The following is a 14,819-nucleotide window of genomic DNA, read 5'->3' on the forward strand; positions in this document are numbered from 1 at the left end:
ATATCAGACAAAAATTATAAGGCAAAAAAATTATGAATAAAGATTGGCGATAGAAGGAGGCAAAAAGCTTAAAGTATTTAAAGATATGAAAAGACAAATCACAAAAGAAGAAACTCAAATGGTCAAAAAAACATTTGAAAAATGTTCAGCCTGCTGGTGATCATGACCATGCAAATAAAGGCAGTAGTGGGGCTAACCTTTCAGCCCTCATCAAGAAGCAAAAACGATTCAAATGGGTTAATGATGAGTGTTGGCCGGACTTGAACAAAAGGACATCACATCTCCTTCTGGTTGGAATGAAAGCAGCAGCTGTGCACACATCCATGACTCAGCAGTTCTGTTTTCATCCTAGAGAAATACCCACTGATGTCCCTGGGGCCTCATCTGGAATAGCCATAAAGCAGAAGCAACCCCAGTGTCCATCCGGAGTGGAAGGGATTAGTAAACTGTGGTGTGTTCAGACAAACGAAAGGCTCTGCAGAGAAAACGACTTCACTTTGAGTTACCTGTGTGTTAAAACAGACATATCGCAGAATCACAACGCTGAATAAAAATAAGTTGCAGAAGGATGTGCATATCTAATTTCAAATTTACATAAAACAAAGTGGTACTGGGTGCTGTTTTCATGAATACATACATGTGTGTAAAGTGTACATATCTGAGAGAAAATGGGAATCTCCTGTGGTGGGTGGTTCCCTTCTTGAATGAGGAAGATGAATGGGGACAAGGAGGGAGGCAGAACAGGACTTAACTAGGCCTTGTTCACTTTTTAAAGATCTGAAGCAAGTATGGCAAAGATATTAGCATATATTTGCATTCTTAATTCTTCATGGTGGATCCGTAGTCTCCTGCTGTTTTTCTGTGTGTGTGTGTGTATGTGTGTGTGTTTGGGTTTGGATGTGTGTGCAAGTATTTTGAAAATATTTCCTTATTTAGAGATAGCTCCCTGAAAGATGAATACCAAGTGATATCACTTATATACGGAATCTAAAATATGATGCAAGTGAACCTACCTATGAAACAAAAACAGACTCACAGATACAGAGAATAGACTTGTAGTTGCCAAGGCGGGTGGGTGGGGAAGGATTGGAAGTTTGGGATTAGCAGATGCAAAGCATTATATATAGAATGGATAAACCACAAGGTCCTACTGTAGCGCAGGGAACTGTACTTGGAAATGGAAATGGAAATGGAAAACAATATGAAAAAGAATGTGTGTGTGTGTATATATATATGTATAACTGAATCACTTTGCTGCAGAGCAGAAATTAGCACAGCATTGTAAATCAACTATACTTCAATTAAAAGGATTTCCCCGGCAGTCCAGTGGTTAAGACTCTGTGCTCCCAATGCAGGGGTCACAGGCTTGATCCCTGGTAGGGAAAATAAGATCCAACATGCTGCATTTTTTTATTAAAATTTTTAATTAAATTTAAAATTTCATACATTAAAAAAAATTTTCTAATTTTTAATGGTTAAAAATATCTCCTAGCTTATTACGGGGAAAGAAAAACATATAGCAATAATACCAAGAAAAATGCAATGTGTTCTATGATGAGTTCTTTACAAATGGCTTTTAGAGAGAATTTTGCCATTGGAATCCAAGAGTGTGTCCTGGAAGAGGAGTCCCAGGGTGGCTTTGCCACAGACGCTCCCCTGCGTTCAGTCACTCATAGAAGTGGATCAGCCATCATCAACTCCGCTGTGTCTGTGGCCTGAGTCATCAGGCATGTTTCTCACTAGTAGTCTCTTTTTCACTCATTTCTTTCTGGTCATCATAACTTGGTACTTACCCAGGGCCTCCCAGAGGATTTATCACTTTGAGGAAAAACATGTGAACAATTAAATGATGCCTGCCTTCCTTCTCACGGAAAGAGATAATCATGACTTGTGTTGTAATATCTTGTGGATTTTTATGGAAACACTTGGATTTTGGCATAGAGAGTGGCTCTGTTGGTTGGTTGAATGGATGTATATGTTTCACACACATTCCCAAATCATCTTCTCCTGGACCAGAGAGGTTCCATTTGAGGAATCTTTTTAAATGTTGTCTGATTTCCCTTCACTTTTCAAAATTCAGTTTCTCTTTCTTTTTTTAAGTCTTTATTGGATTTGTTACAGTATTGCTTCTGTTTTATGTTTTGGTTTTTTGGCCACAAGGCATGTGGGATCTTAGCTTTCTGACCAGGGATTGTACCCACAGCCACTGCCTTGGAACTTTAAGTCTTAACCACTGAACTTCCAGGGAAGTGCCTGGTTTGTCTTGTTAAATGTGTTGCTGCAAAGCATTAGTAGGCACATTTCACAACCTCTATGGGAGGGTAATGGAGGTCCCATGTGGAAATGAGACTGGTCATCCTTGCCATGTGTCCATAGCATCTAACACAGCTCTTCCAAACAGTAAGGGCTTGGAATCTCTGGGCTTCACCCCACATCACAGCAGCATCTCCACTCCATGGATGATCTCAGGATCACACACAGCACCATCACACATTATCACCCTTGATGTAAAGTGGAGTCATGGCACACTTTGAAAAAAGGTTGGTTTCGGTGCTTCTGACATTCTCCAAGGGGACGAATAAACAGCCTGGCTAGGTTGGTCGAGAGGCAGTTTACCAGTCACCGCGCTAGGCAGCTGACGTCTCTTTTGCAAATACACACCTGCTCTGTATTGAAGCCAAAGGCATAACTCAGACTCGGATTTCTCCGTGGGCTCCCTGGGGCTGCTGGTCTGGGTTTGGTCCTGGACCTTCCAATCTCAGACATCTTTGCTTTTCCTTTGCAGAGAGAAGATGCACCAGTCTGCCATGTATGAGCTCTGCCAGGGGATGCACCAGATCAGCCTTCAGTTTGTCCGGCTGCAGCTCACCTTCGAGGAATACACCGTAATGAAAGTGTTGCTGCTGCTGAGCACAAGTAAATTGATGTCCAACTGGCACTTTTTTATACTGTCACATCATCTTCCCTTTCGGAGACTAGCCTGTTTCTAGGGCCAGATAGTCAGTATTAAAAAAAAAAAAGTAAGAGGAGGTGGGCAGAGGGTGTTGGTGCAGGATGAATTAAGTTACTTGCAGAGTTAGAAGCTTTGGGTGGTGCACCTGCCTTGATCCCTTCATCCATCCGGCCACTAAGGATTCGTTAAGTGTCTGTTATGTATATGGTGGGACTGGGCAGTTCAGGAACTACCAGAATGAATGAGGCACAGTCTCAACCCTCGGGGAGTTTTGTTTTTGTTGTTCAGTCACTGAGTCATGTCAGATTCTTTGCGACCCCATAAATTGCAGCACGCCAGTCTTCCCTGTCCTTCACTGTCTCCCGTAAGATAAATTCAAGGTCATTTTAATACACTGTGGAAAGTGATTGTCTGTCATGATAAAGACTGTCCTGGGGGCTCAGAGGAGGGAAGCACATTCTCACTTCTTGGCATCAGAGGATGCTTGATGAAGCTTCATCTCAGAGAGCTTTGCCAGGGTGAGGGATTGAGTCCGAGGCATGAGCTGACCTCCCTGCTGGGGAGCGTGAGAGAGCATGGTGGTGTGGGAAGCAGACCCACATAATAGTGCTTAGCTCTGCGGAGTTGTTTTGCCTGTTTATGATTTTTGTTTTTTATCTCATTTATGTATCCACCAATTTTTCAAGGTATATCAGGTACTATTGGACTGGGGAGGCATGGTTGCCCTGTAGATTGAACTGGAAGATTCCCACCTGTTGAAGACATCTGCTGTCTATTAGGCAAGCAGGGGAGTGTGGTCCAGAAGGCTCTGAGTAGTGGGCTGACATGGCCAAAGGGGTCCTTTATGGCTTCATGAAGACGTCTGGCAATAGATAGACTGAAGGAAAGGGGATGGGATGAGGAGAGAGAGAGGCCAAGTCAGACAGAGAATTGAGCCAGACCGGAAGCCCAGAGACCTGCTGTGAAGCTGTTGAAATAACAGCCTGAATAATGGTGTATTCTTGCCTGGGAAATTCCACGGACAGAGGAGTCTGGCGGGCTACAGTCCACAGGGTCAAAAGAGTCAGACATGACGGAGCGACTACACTTTAACTTTCTTAATGATGGTGGGCAGCTTGCTGACAGCGCCAGATGCATTCGAGACACACTGCAGAGTCAGCCTTGACGAGAAGGGGCGCAAAACAGTCTGGATCAGAAGCAACCTGGGTTTTGAGGGCACAGATGATTGTGAGGTGGTAGTGATACTGTGAGGAGAAGTGCATTCTTGTTGGGACTGGAGCGGATTTTATGGAGTATAAAATGACTTCTCCAGGTGGCTGAGTGGTAAAGAACCCACCTGCCAATGCAGGAGGTACAGGAGATGTGGGTTCCATCCCTGGGTCAGGAAGATCCCCTGCGGGATGTGATGGCAACCCACTCCAGTCTTCTTGCCTGGAGGATCCGATGGACAGAGGAGCCTGGTGGGCTTCAGTCCATGGGGTCGCAAAGAGTCGGACATGACTGAGTGACTGAGCATGTGTAGCCTCAGAGGGAGGCCTAAAGAGGGGGAAACTGGGGGACTTGAACTCAGAAAACAAATTTGGATATTGACATATAAGCTTGACATGATCTTTGTAGAACAGGAAAGTCCAATGGCAAGTGGGGGTGCCGAGGCACAGGAAGAAGAGGGAAGACCCACTGAGGTGCGTGAAAGGAGGAACGCAGTGCTGAGGGACAGGGAGAACCATCAGGGAGGCAGAGGAGCTGGCAGAGGGCCCAGAGGTCAAGGCTTCCCAGAGGCGTGACTCGTGGCAGAGCTTCCAGTGGAAGCCAGGAATGCTGACAGAAGCCTACTGGGGTTGACCATGCGGCATCAGGCAGGGGCCAGACGGCCAGGGACTTGCAGATTGATGGGAAGCTGCTTCGGGCATCTGGAACCAAGCATGAGAGGAGAGACGTCGATGGCAGAAGGAGCCAGGAGAGACGAGGGAGGCAGGATTAGCCTTGGCAAGGATGCTAAACACTTCTTCCCCAGACAGCGGCCCAAGCCTTTCCAAACAGAGGGGAAGGAATTTGAGGAAGCTCTCATCAGATGAGGGTGAGGCTGCGATGATGGCAGGAGACAGGATAGAGAGGAAATCTCAGAACCAAGTGCCGTGACCACTGAGGAAAAGGAGAAATGTTCTGGGTGCCAGGACACCAGGGCAAGTGGCGCCAACTTCAAAGGAGGAGAGGCTGTTGAGTGACCCCCTGGAAGCTGAAAAGAGCATCTGAGACATGCCCAGCCCTCCCCTCGGCCCAGGAATCAGTGGCTGCGGTGAAGGGTTTTCAGTAGAGCTGTTTGGAAGTGAGTGGCATGAGCAGCCAAGCATTGAGGATAGAATGGTTGAGAAAAGCTGCTGATCTCAGCATGGAGGAATTGGGTCTGGGGAAGAGTGAAGCCTGCACCTGGTAGGGCAGGAAGGGGAAGGCAGGGGCTGGTGTGTCAGTATCTGCCCTACACACATCTGGCCTCTCTCAGGTTTCCAAAGAGTTTTTCCATCTATCATCTGATTTAATGGTGCAAGACTGCTAACTTGTCTAAAGTGGACAAAACAGAGGCGTGCAAGTGTGACTTGTGCAGCCTCCTTGGTGAATCAGGACTCAGACCCAGGGCTTTGACCTTCCCTTCCAGCTGGATGCAAGGGTGGAAGGTAGGCTGGCAGCAGGGGACCCCCAGCCGCAGGAAGAGGGGAGGGTGAGCCGGCTGGGCTGGACTCCAGCAGCGAAGACAGACCAGTAGCTTGGGAGGGCGTTGGGGTCAGCGTGTCTCAGCTGTGTTTGGCTTGGCCAGCAAGGCTTTTCAGGTTGCTTTCGGCCTTTTGTCGTGTTTGATTGCCATGGACTTTGATTGCACAGGGAACCCATGCTCTCCCCAGTTTACTGCAGGCCCCACCAGTCCTCAGTACCCACCGCTCCTCACTGTACGCTCAGCCCACATTCAGGAGCTGGTGTTTGCAGTCCTCCGTCCACAGGCTCAGTAGAACCAGGCTCTTCTCCCTGCTCCATTGTTCTTCCAGATTTCTGAGGCTCCCAGCGTATCCTTTCTAGAACAGAACTTGGGAAATGTACTTTTAGTTCCCTGCCCAGGGATTGAACCTGCACCCTCAGCTGTGAAAGCAGAGTCCTAACCTCTGGACTGCCACGGAATAATTCCCTGGAAATGTACTCTTTACATTCAGCAACAGTGATTTCAGTCCTCTTTCCAAGCTGTATCATTAACCGTTAGAAGAAATTTAAAAAAAGGAAAAAGGAAAAAAATATCAAATGGGTGATAGAATTTAAATTTTTTTCTAAAAATGTTCATGATAATAATCCTTTATAAACGTTGGCCACTCAATTGTTATTGGTATCTTGTCCTTTTACATCCACTTAGTCAGTCAACCTTATAATCAATTCTGATATCATTTAGCTCCCTAAATTAATTTATTAGCTTCCAGGTAATTCAGTACATTCAAGGCTGATTTTTACTGATGCAGAAAAAGCAAAATAAAAAAAAAACAGGAGAACAGAAGTAAAGAATTGTATCAATCTTGAAAACTTCAGGCTTTAGTAAGCTTATTTTGCTAATCTCTGATAGAATGTAGGAAAATTTTTCTTCTTATTTAGAAGGTTACATTACACACCTGATGTCCGGTGTATGAGGAAAGTTAGGCTGTAACATCAAGAAGATCATGTTCTTTTTGCTCACACAGGAAAGCAAACCAGCTTCCCACCCAGCTGTCTTTTTGCTCTTCTCCAGCCCATAGATTCTGGATGATTTCCAGGAGCCCTGCTGCATTTAATAAGTAAATTCAGAAAATCTAGGCAGACCTCCAAAATTTGAGGTTTTGCCTAAGTTCTCTTTTATTTGTGGGTCTGTTTCAACTTCTAAAATATCTGGCTAGGAAAATGGTACAATATATTTCCGTCACAGCAGTAAAACACAAGTAATATTTGACACAAGTTGTTCATCATCTTGAGAATTTTTGATAACACAACTGTCAGAAGTATGAAAGCTTTTGGTTAATCTCAGTAGCTACACCAAACAGCACTGAAATACAGTCATGAAATGTGCTCACTCCATTCTCATTTTAGGTAATGTTTTAAATGTGTAATATCCATAAGTATCTGTATAAATGAAAGGTTTACTCCATAACATTTTGAAACTTAAAAAAAAAAATGTGTCTCAATAGGTGGGCTATGAAAGCATGTATATATAAACTCTCAGTTTATTTTATAAAGTTTTGGGTTAACCTTAAGATTTTGGTAGAAAGCACATCTATAGTTTCACAGTTAACATTCTACCTATTTCCATCGTTCTTTATGTTTTTGTATACTTTTAAAACAAGGGTTTAATTTGAAAGAAAAAAACTGTTACATAATGAAGGCCATCTAATTATGAGTGTGAATGTCAAATATTTGAAACCACAACTAATATTGTGGCAGCCTCAGGAATGTGTGCAATGCCCACAGGGATTTATTTTTTCCCCACAAAAATAGAGTTAAGATAAACCACAAACGAAAAGCCTCAACAATTAAAACTCAAGGAGGTCATTAACATCATGTGTGAAGTTAATTTGCAAGATAATCCATATCTTTATATAGGACAACAGGGTTTATTTGGGAGCAGTGGTATTCTTGATTCCCGGGGTTACATGTAGCACTCAAAAACATACTTAGCTGTTCTAAAGAGCTGATGACCCAAGTGAATTTTTACTGATACCAGTTATAAATGAGCAAGGCAAACTGGAAGTGGTCAAACAAGAGATGGTAAGAGTGAATGTCAACATTCTAGGAATCAGCAAACTGAAATGGACTGGAATGGGTGAATTTAACTCAGATGACCATTATATCTACTATTGCGGGCAGGAATCCCTCAGAAGAAATGCAGTAGCCATCATGGTCAACAAAAGAGTCCAAAATGCAGTACTTGTATGCAGTCTCAAAAACGACAGAATGATCTCTGTTCGTTTCCAAGGCAAACCATTCAATATCACAGTAATCCAAGTCTATGCCCCAACCAGTAATGCTGAAGAAGCTGAAGTTGAACGGTTCTATGAAGACCAAGACCTTTTAGAACTAACACCCAAAAAAGATGTCCTTTTCATTCTAGGGGAGTGGAATGCAAAAGTAGGAAGTCAAGAAACACCTGGAGTAACAGGCAAATTTGGCCTTGGAATACGGAATGAAGCAGGGCAAAGGCTAATAGAGTTTTGTGAAGAAAATGCACTGGTCATAACAAACACTCTCTTCCAGCAACATAAGAGAAGACTCTACACATGGACATCACCAGATGGTCAACACCGAAATCAGATTGATTATACTCTTTGCAGCCAAAGATGGACAAGCTCTATACAGTCAGCAAAAACAAGACCAGGAGCTGACTGTGGCTCAGACCATGAACTCCTTATTGCCAAATTCAGACTGAAATTGAAGAAAGTAGGGAAAACCACTAGACCATTCAGGTATGACCTAAATCAAATCCCTTATGCTTATACAGTGCAAGTGAAAAATAGATTTAACAGACTAGATCTGATAGAGTGCCTGATGAACTATGGAATGAGGTTCGTGACATTGTACAGGAGACAGGGATCAAGACCATCCCCATGGAAAAGAAATACAAAAAAGCAAAATGGCTGTCTGGGGAGGCCTTACAAATAGCTGTGAAAAGAAGAGAAGCGAAAAGTAAAGGAGAAAAGGAAAGATATAAGCATCTGAATGCAGAGTTCCAAAGAATAGCAAGAAGAGATAAGAAAGCCTTCTTCAGCGATCAATGCAAAGAAATAGAGGAAAACAACAGAATGGGAAAGACTAGAGATCTCTTCAAGAAAATCAGAGATACCAAAGGAACATTTCATGCAAAGATGGGCTTGATAAAGGACAGAAATGCTATGGACCTAACAGAAGTAGAAGATATTAAGAAGAGATGGAAAGAATACACAGGAAAACTGTACAGAAAAGATCTTCATGACCCAGATAATCATGGTGGTGTGCTCACTGACGTAGAACCAGACATCCTGGAATGTGAAGTCAAGTGGGCCTTAGAAAGCATCACTACGAACAAAGCTAGTGGAGGTGATAGAATTCCAGTTGAGCTATTTGAAATCCTGAAAGATGATGCTGTGAAAGTGATGCACTCAATATGCCACCAAATTTGGAAAACTCAGCAGTGGCCACAGGACTGAAAAAGGTCAGTTTTCATTCCAATGCCAAAGAAAGGCAGTGCCAAAGAATGCTCAAACTACCACACAGTTGCACTCATCTCACACGCTAGTAAAGTAATGCTCAAAATTCTTCAGGCCAGGCTTCAGCAATACGTGAACCATGAACTTCCTGATGTTCAAGCTGGTTTTAGAAAAGGCAGAGGAACCAGAGATCAAATTGCCAACATCCACTGGATCATGTAAAAAGAGAGTTCCAGAAAAACATCTATTTCTGCTTTATTGACTATGCCAAAGCCTTTGACTGTGTGGATCACAATAAACTGTGGAAAATTCTCTGAAAGAGATGGGAATACCAGACCACCTGATCTGCCTCTTGAGAAATTTGTATGCAGGTCAGGAAGCAACAGTTAGAACTGGACATGGAAAAACAGACTGGTTCCAAATAGGAAAAGGAGTACGTCAAGGCTGTATATTGTCACCCTGTTTATTTAACTTATATGCAGAGTACATCATGAGAAATGCTGGACTGGAAGAAACACAAGCTGGAATCCAGATTGCCGGGAGAAATATCAATAACCTCAGATATGCAGATGACACCACCCTTATGGCAGAAAGTGAAGAGGAACTAAAAAGCCTCTTGATGAAAGTGAAAGTGGAGAGTGAAAAAGTTGGCTTAAAGCTCAACATTCAGAAAGTGAAGATCATGGCATCCGGTCCCATCACTTCATGGGAAATAGATAGGGAAACAGTGGAAACAGTGTCAGACTTTATTTTTCTGGGCTCCAAAATCACTGCAGATGGTGATTGCAGCCATGAAATTAAAAGACGCTTACTCCTTACAAGGAAAGTTATGACCAACCTAGATAGCATATTCAAAAGCAGAGACATTACTTTGCCAACAAAGGTCTGTCTAGTCAAGGCTATGGTTTTTCCTGTGGTCATGTATGGATGTGAGAGTTGGACTGTGAAGAAGGCTGAGGGCCGAAGAATTGATGCTTTTGAAGTGTGGTGTTGGAGAAGACTTTTGAGAGTCCCTTGGACTGCAAGGAGATCCAACCGGTCCATTCTGAAGGAGATCAGTCCTGGGATTTCTTTGGAAGGAATGATGCTAAAGCTGAAACTCCAGTATTTTGGCCACCTCATGCGAAGAGTTGACTCACTGGAAGACTCTGATGCTTGGAGGGATTGGGGGCAGGAGGAGAAGGGGACGACAGAGGATGAGATGGCTGGATGGCATCACCGACTCGATGGACGTGAGTCTCAGTGAACTCCGGGAGTCGGTGATGGACAGGGAGGCCTGGCGTGCTGCGATTCATGGGGTCACAAAGTTCGGACACGACTGAGCGACTGATCTGATCTGATAAATGAGCAAATAGCATGTGCAATTGAGAAATGAAAGTAAGAGCAACTTCATACTCAAGACTATTAATACCACAAGATGAATTTTTCTCATCTTCATCTTCCAAAAATGAAAGTTCTCAGTGACTTTATTTTTCAGAGTTAAAGCATCAGTACTTATTGGCTGTAGTGAACAAAAGCAAACGTGTAAGTGGATTTTCAAAGGGAGCATCTGTAGTTTACGCTCTGCCCTCCATCTCCTCGCAGAATGCAGGCACAGGTTGCTCCCTGTGTCCATAAACTGTGTTCACGTGTGTCCTGGGAAAGATCACCTCCTTTGAGGTCCCAGAATCACTTATTATGCTTACAGGTGCTGAATTTCAAAGTATTATTTTCAGTGAGATGTTTTTCATTTAATTAGAAAAAACTAGCAACTCTATAGGCCTTCCCTGGTGGCTCAGATGGTAAAGAATCTGCCTGCAATGCAGGAGACCCAGGTTCAGTCCCTGGGTTGGGAAGATCCCCTGGAGAAGGAAGTGGCACCCCACTCCAGTATTCTTGCCTGAGAATTCCATGCATGGAGGAGCCTGGCGGGCTATACTCCATGGGGTCTCAAAAGTCTGACATGACTGTGTACGCATGCACACACACAGGCACGCTCTATACAAGGAAAGAAGAAAACATACTTCTTAATTTTCTCTTATTGAAGATAAAGGTGAATGTGACTTCTTCCCTTCGGAAGGTTGTGATCTTGTTTTGTATGTACAGCACTGTCCTCTTACCCGTCACACACACAAATCCGGCCACAGACCTGCCGGCAGGCTGTCTGGGTGGTCACGTGACAGTGCCTCAGTGGTCATGTGATCTTAGAGCAAAGAGAATAGGAAGTGCTTCTTTGCAGCATGTCCTCCCCGTGATAGACAGCTGGTTTCCCCAAGTGTCTTTGACATTTGAACTTGAATTTCTAATTTCAGCCCCAGCTTAGATTGTCTGTGTTTCTTCCAGTTGTCCTGAAAAATCAAAGTATATTTTCCTACCTCAGACGTATTGGCAAGTTAGGGTTCATAAAAACTTTGATGACAGGCCACAGGATAGTGTAGCTTTGAGGTTAAGAGACAGGCATTGGAAGCAGACCTAGGTTTCTGCTCTTTCTCTGCCATGTATTTATTGTGTCCTTGGGCTAGTGATTAAATGTCCAATCTTCAGTCTCCACATCTGTGAAATGAGGATAATATAATGATTATGTCATAAGAGGTCATAAGATTGATGTCAAGATGAAGCAAGTTAATATAAGCAAAGTGCATTCTAACATACACCTGCTAAGCCAGTTACTCTCTTGTATATGTGTGTATACAGAGGTTAACCATTATATAGCTGCCATATTCAGAGAAGGCAGTGGAACCCCACTCCAGTACTCTTGCCTGGCAAATCCCATGGACAGAGGAGCCTGGTAGGCTGCAGTCCATGGGTTCGCTAGGAGTCGGACACAACTGAGCAACTTCACTTTCACTTTTCACTTTCCTGCATTGGAGAAGGAAATGGCAACCCACTCCAGTGTTCTTTCCTGGAGAATCCCAGGGACGGGGGAGCCTGGTGGGCTGCTGTCTCTGGGGTTGCACAGAGTCAGACACAACTGAAGCGATGCAGCAGCAGCAGCAGCAGCAGCAGCTACCATATTTACTCATAAGGGATTCCCCAGTGGCTCAGTGGTAAAGAACTCTCCTGCAATACAGGAGATGCAGGAAATGCAGGTTCGATCCCTGGGTCAGGAAGATCCCCCAGAGAAGGAATTGGCAGCCCATTCCAGTATTCTGGCTGGAAAAATCCCATGGACAAAGGAAGAGGAGCCTGGCAGGCTGCAGTCTGTGGGGTCACGCAGAGTCAGACACAACTGAACACACACACATATTGATCAATGCAGTAAGCAAGATGCAGTGTCAGTCTCAAAGTGTGAGCCTCATGACCTCAAAATAGCCTACGCCATCTAACCACGAAGGTGCTAAAGCTGATTTCCATTTTGAGAACTTACATGTCTGTATTCCTTCACCACAGTTCCAAAGGATGGCCTCAAAAGCCAGGCTGCGTTTGAAGAAATGAGGACAAATTACATCAAGGAGCTGAGAAAGATGGTAACGAAGTGTCCCAGCAACTCTGGGCAGAGCTGGCAGAGGTTCTACCAACTAACCAAGCTTCTGGACTCCATGCATGACGTAAGTAGAGCCTGTTGGTGTCTGTCACCCACACACTGTGGGCCCAGAGAAACCGGAGAGCTGAGAAAGTTCTTGAGGCTTTGGGGAGAACAGGGGTATATTATCCACAGGAGGCAACGAGAGGTTAAAAACTGATCAGGGGACTTCCCCTTCAATCCAGTGATTAAGACTCTATACTTCCAATACAGTTCCATTCCTGGTCAGGGGACTAGGATCCCAACATTTTTCATTTAAAAAAAAAAAAAAAACACCTGATTAGGAAGAAAATTATTTTTTTCAGAATACCTTTGAAACAAACTTCATTTAAAGTGAAAGGTGTGGCTCTTTCCCCTCCTGAGCAGAGTGTAGGAGAAATGTGCGCCATCGTGGCAAAACCCTGAGCTCGGGGCCAGAGAAGGAAGGGCCTCAGATTTGCTGCAGGTGTCAGGTCAGGTTTCTCATTTCTGCTGGCAACTTGGGAAATGTTTGGTTAGTGGGAATGTTTGCTTTAGCATTGCATAAATAATTTCCATCTTCTACAACTGTTCATCTAATAACCCAGTCTTTCAAAAACATTATTAGTGGTCCAAGGCCAGCTGGGATCATCGCATTTTTTGCCAGATTCGGAATCTTATATTCACTGTTCTTCATAGGAGTCACCTTTCTTGTCTTGTGTAAATATGCAAAGTAAACTCTTGAGCTTGTTTCTAATTTACTGAGTTACAGATGTAGTCAAGGCGTTAGCACTTTCTACAAAATACTGATTCGGATAACTTGGTTTGTCATGCCACTTAAAATGTGCTTCTCATTTCATTTTGCAAGCAGTTTCTTCAGTTCTGGTTCGAAAAAAGTTGTACACGGTCATGCTAATTTAACATTTTTATATTTGCTTTCTTTTGGTACATTGATTGCCCAAGTTCAGCCCATGTGAGTTGGATAAGAAACCTTTTTCAACTATTTCCTTGTTGCTGAGGACAGTGTTGACAGGCTTGATGACCAATATTATAATTGTGTTGCTACTGAAATAATGGTTCATCCTTTAGAGATTTGTCTATGTCACTGGAATGGTATGTCTTTTGGGGTTGGTTGATAAAAGAATGTCGCTTTCCAGGGTTTTACACTGAAGACCCAGTGCATATCACACTGGCCTTTACTTTCTCTGAACATTTCACATGATAAGAGTCAAATTCCCACAAGGTGAATTCAGTGATAGATAGTTGGACTAGTTATCAGTGGCCTCAAAGCACGACTTACTGGAAAATCTCAGAGATAATAAATGATGGGCTACAAGACTTTGGGGAACACAGCCAACAGTGCTCTTCACAACTCTCACAAAAGGAAGTAAAGGAAAGTAGAGCATGAGGCAGGGTCATCCACCCAAGAATCAGGAGCACTGTTAACACTCTCCTGTTGGTTTTGTTGAAAGCCTTTCTTAGTGTTGCAGAAAGGGGGACTCCTTCCAGGATCGAGGGGCTTCCCTTGTACCTCAGTCGATAAAGAATCTGCCTGCAATGCAGGAGACCTGGGTTCCATCCCTGGGTTGGGAAGATCCCCTGGAGAAGGAAATGGCAACCCACTCCAGTATCCTTGCCTAGAAAATCTCATGGACAGAGGAGCCTCATGGGCTACAGCCCATGGGGTCGCAAAGAGTCAGACACGACTGAGCAACTAACCCTTCCTTCCTTCCTGGATCGAGATGGGGCTCTTGTCTGACACTCAGAAATGAATTATCCAAAGACACACACATGCTGACAAAGCCAGAGACTTTATTGGGAAGGGGTGCCTGGGTGGAGAGCAGGAGGGTAAGGGAACCCAGGAGGACTGTTCTGCCACGTTGCTTGAAGTCTTGGGTTTTATAGTAATGGGGTTAGTTCCCAGGTTGTCTCTGGCCAGTTATTCTTTATTCTGACTCAGGGTCCTTCTTGGTGGCGTGCACCTCATTCAGCCAAGATGGATTCCAGCGAGGAGGATTCTGGAAGGTTGTTGGGACGTGAGGCATCTCCTTTTGACCTTTCCCAAACGCTTCCAGTTGGTGGTGGCTTGTTAGTTCCGTGTTCCTTAACAGGCCCTCCTGTTGTAAAATAACTCATCCACATAGTTAGCATGGTGGCTTGCCAGGGTGGGCCGTTTCAGTCAGCATTTCTCCTAACAGACCTGGGCTGGGAGCAGGGGCCA

At 44.1% G+C, this 14,819-nt stretch overlaps 1 protein-coding gene across 20 annotated transcripts in view; it reads left to right on the top strand.

The window, feature by feature from the left end:
- The window catches only part of NR3C2 (nuclear receptor subfamily 3 group C member 2), a 457,363-nt gene that overhangs the window by 401,523 nt on the left and 41,021 nt on the right, over positions 1-14,819 (top strand). For all 20 annotated transcript variants that reach the window (XM_086346415.1, XM_086346398.1, XM_086346409.1 and 17 more), the window contains 2 exons: positions 2,786-2,916; positions 12,508-12,665. In XM_086346415.1, the coding sequence (XP_086202541.1) occupies positions 2,786-2,916; positions 12,508-12,665 (289 nt within the window). The remainder of the gene's footprint in view (positions 1-2,785; positions 2,917-12,507; positions 12,666-14,819) is intronic.

The sequence above is a fragment of the Bos grunniens genome, chromosome 17 (genome assembly GCF_055505025.1).
Source record: "Bos grunniens cultivar Pamir isolate PY7600 chromosome 17, Bosgru_T2T1.0, whole genome shotgun sequence".
In the NCBI taxonomy this organism is placed as follows: Eukaryota; Metazoa; Chordata; class Mammalia; order Artiodactyla; family Bovidae; genus Bos; species Bos grunniens.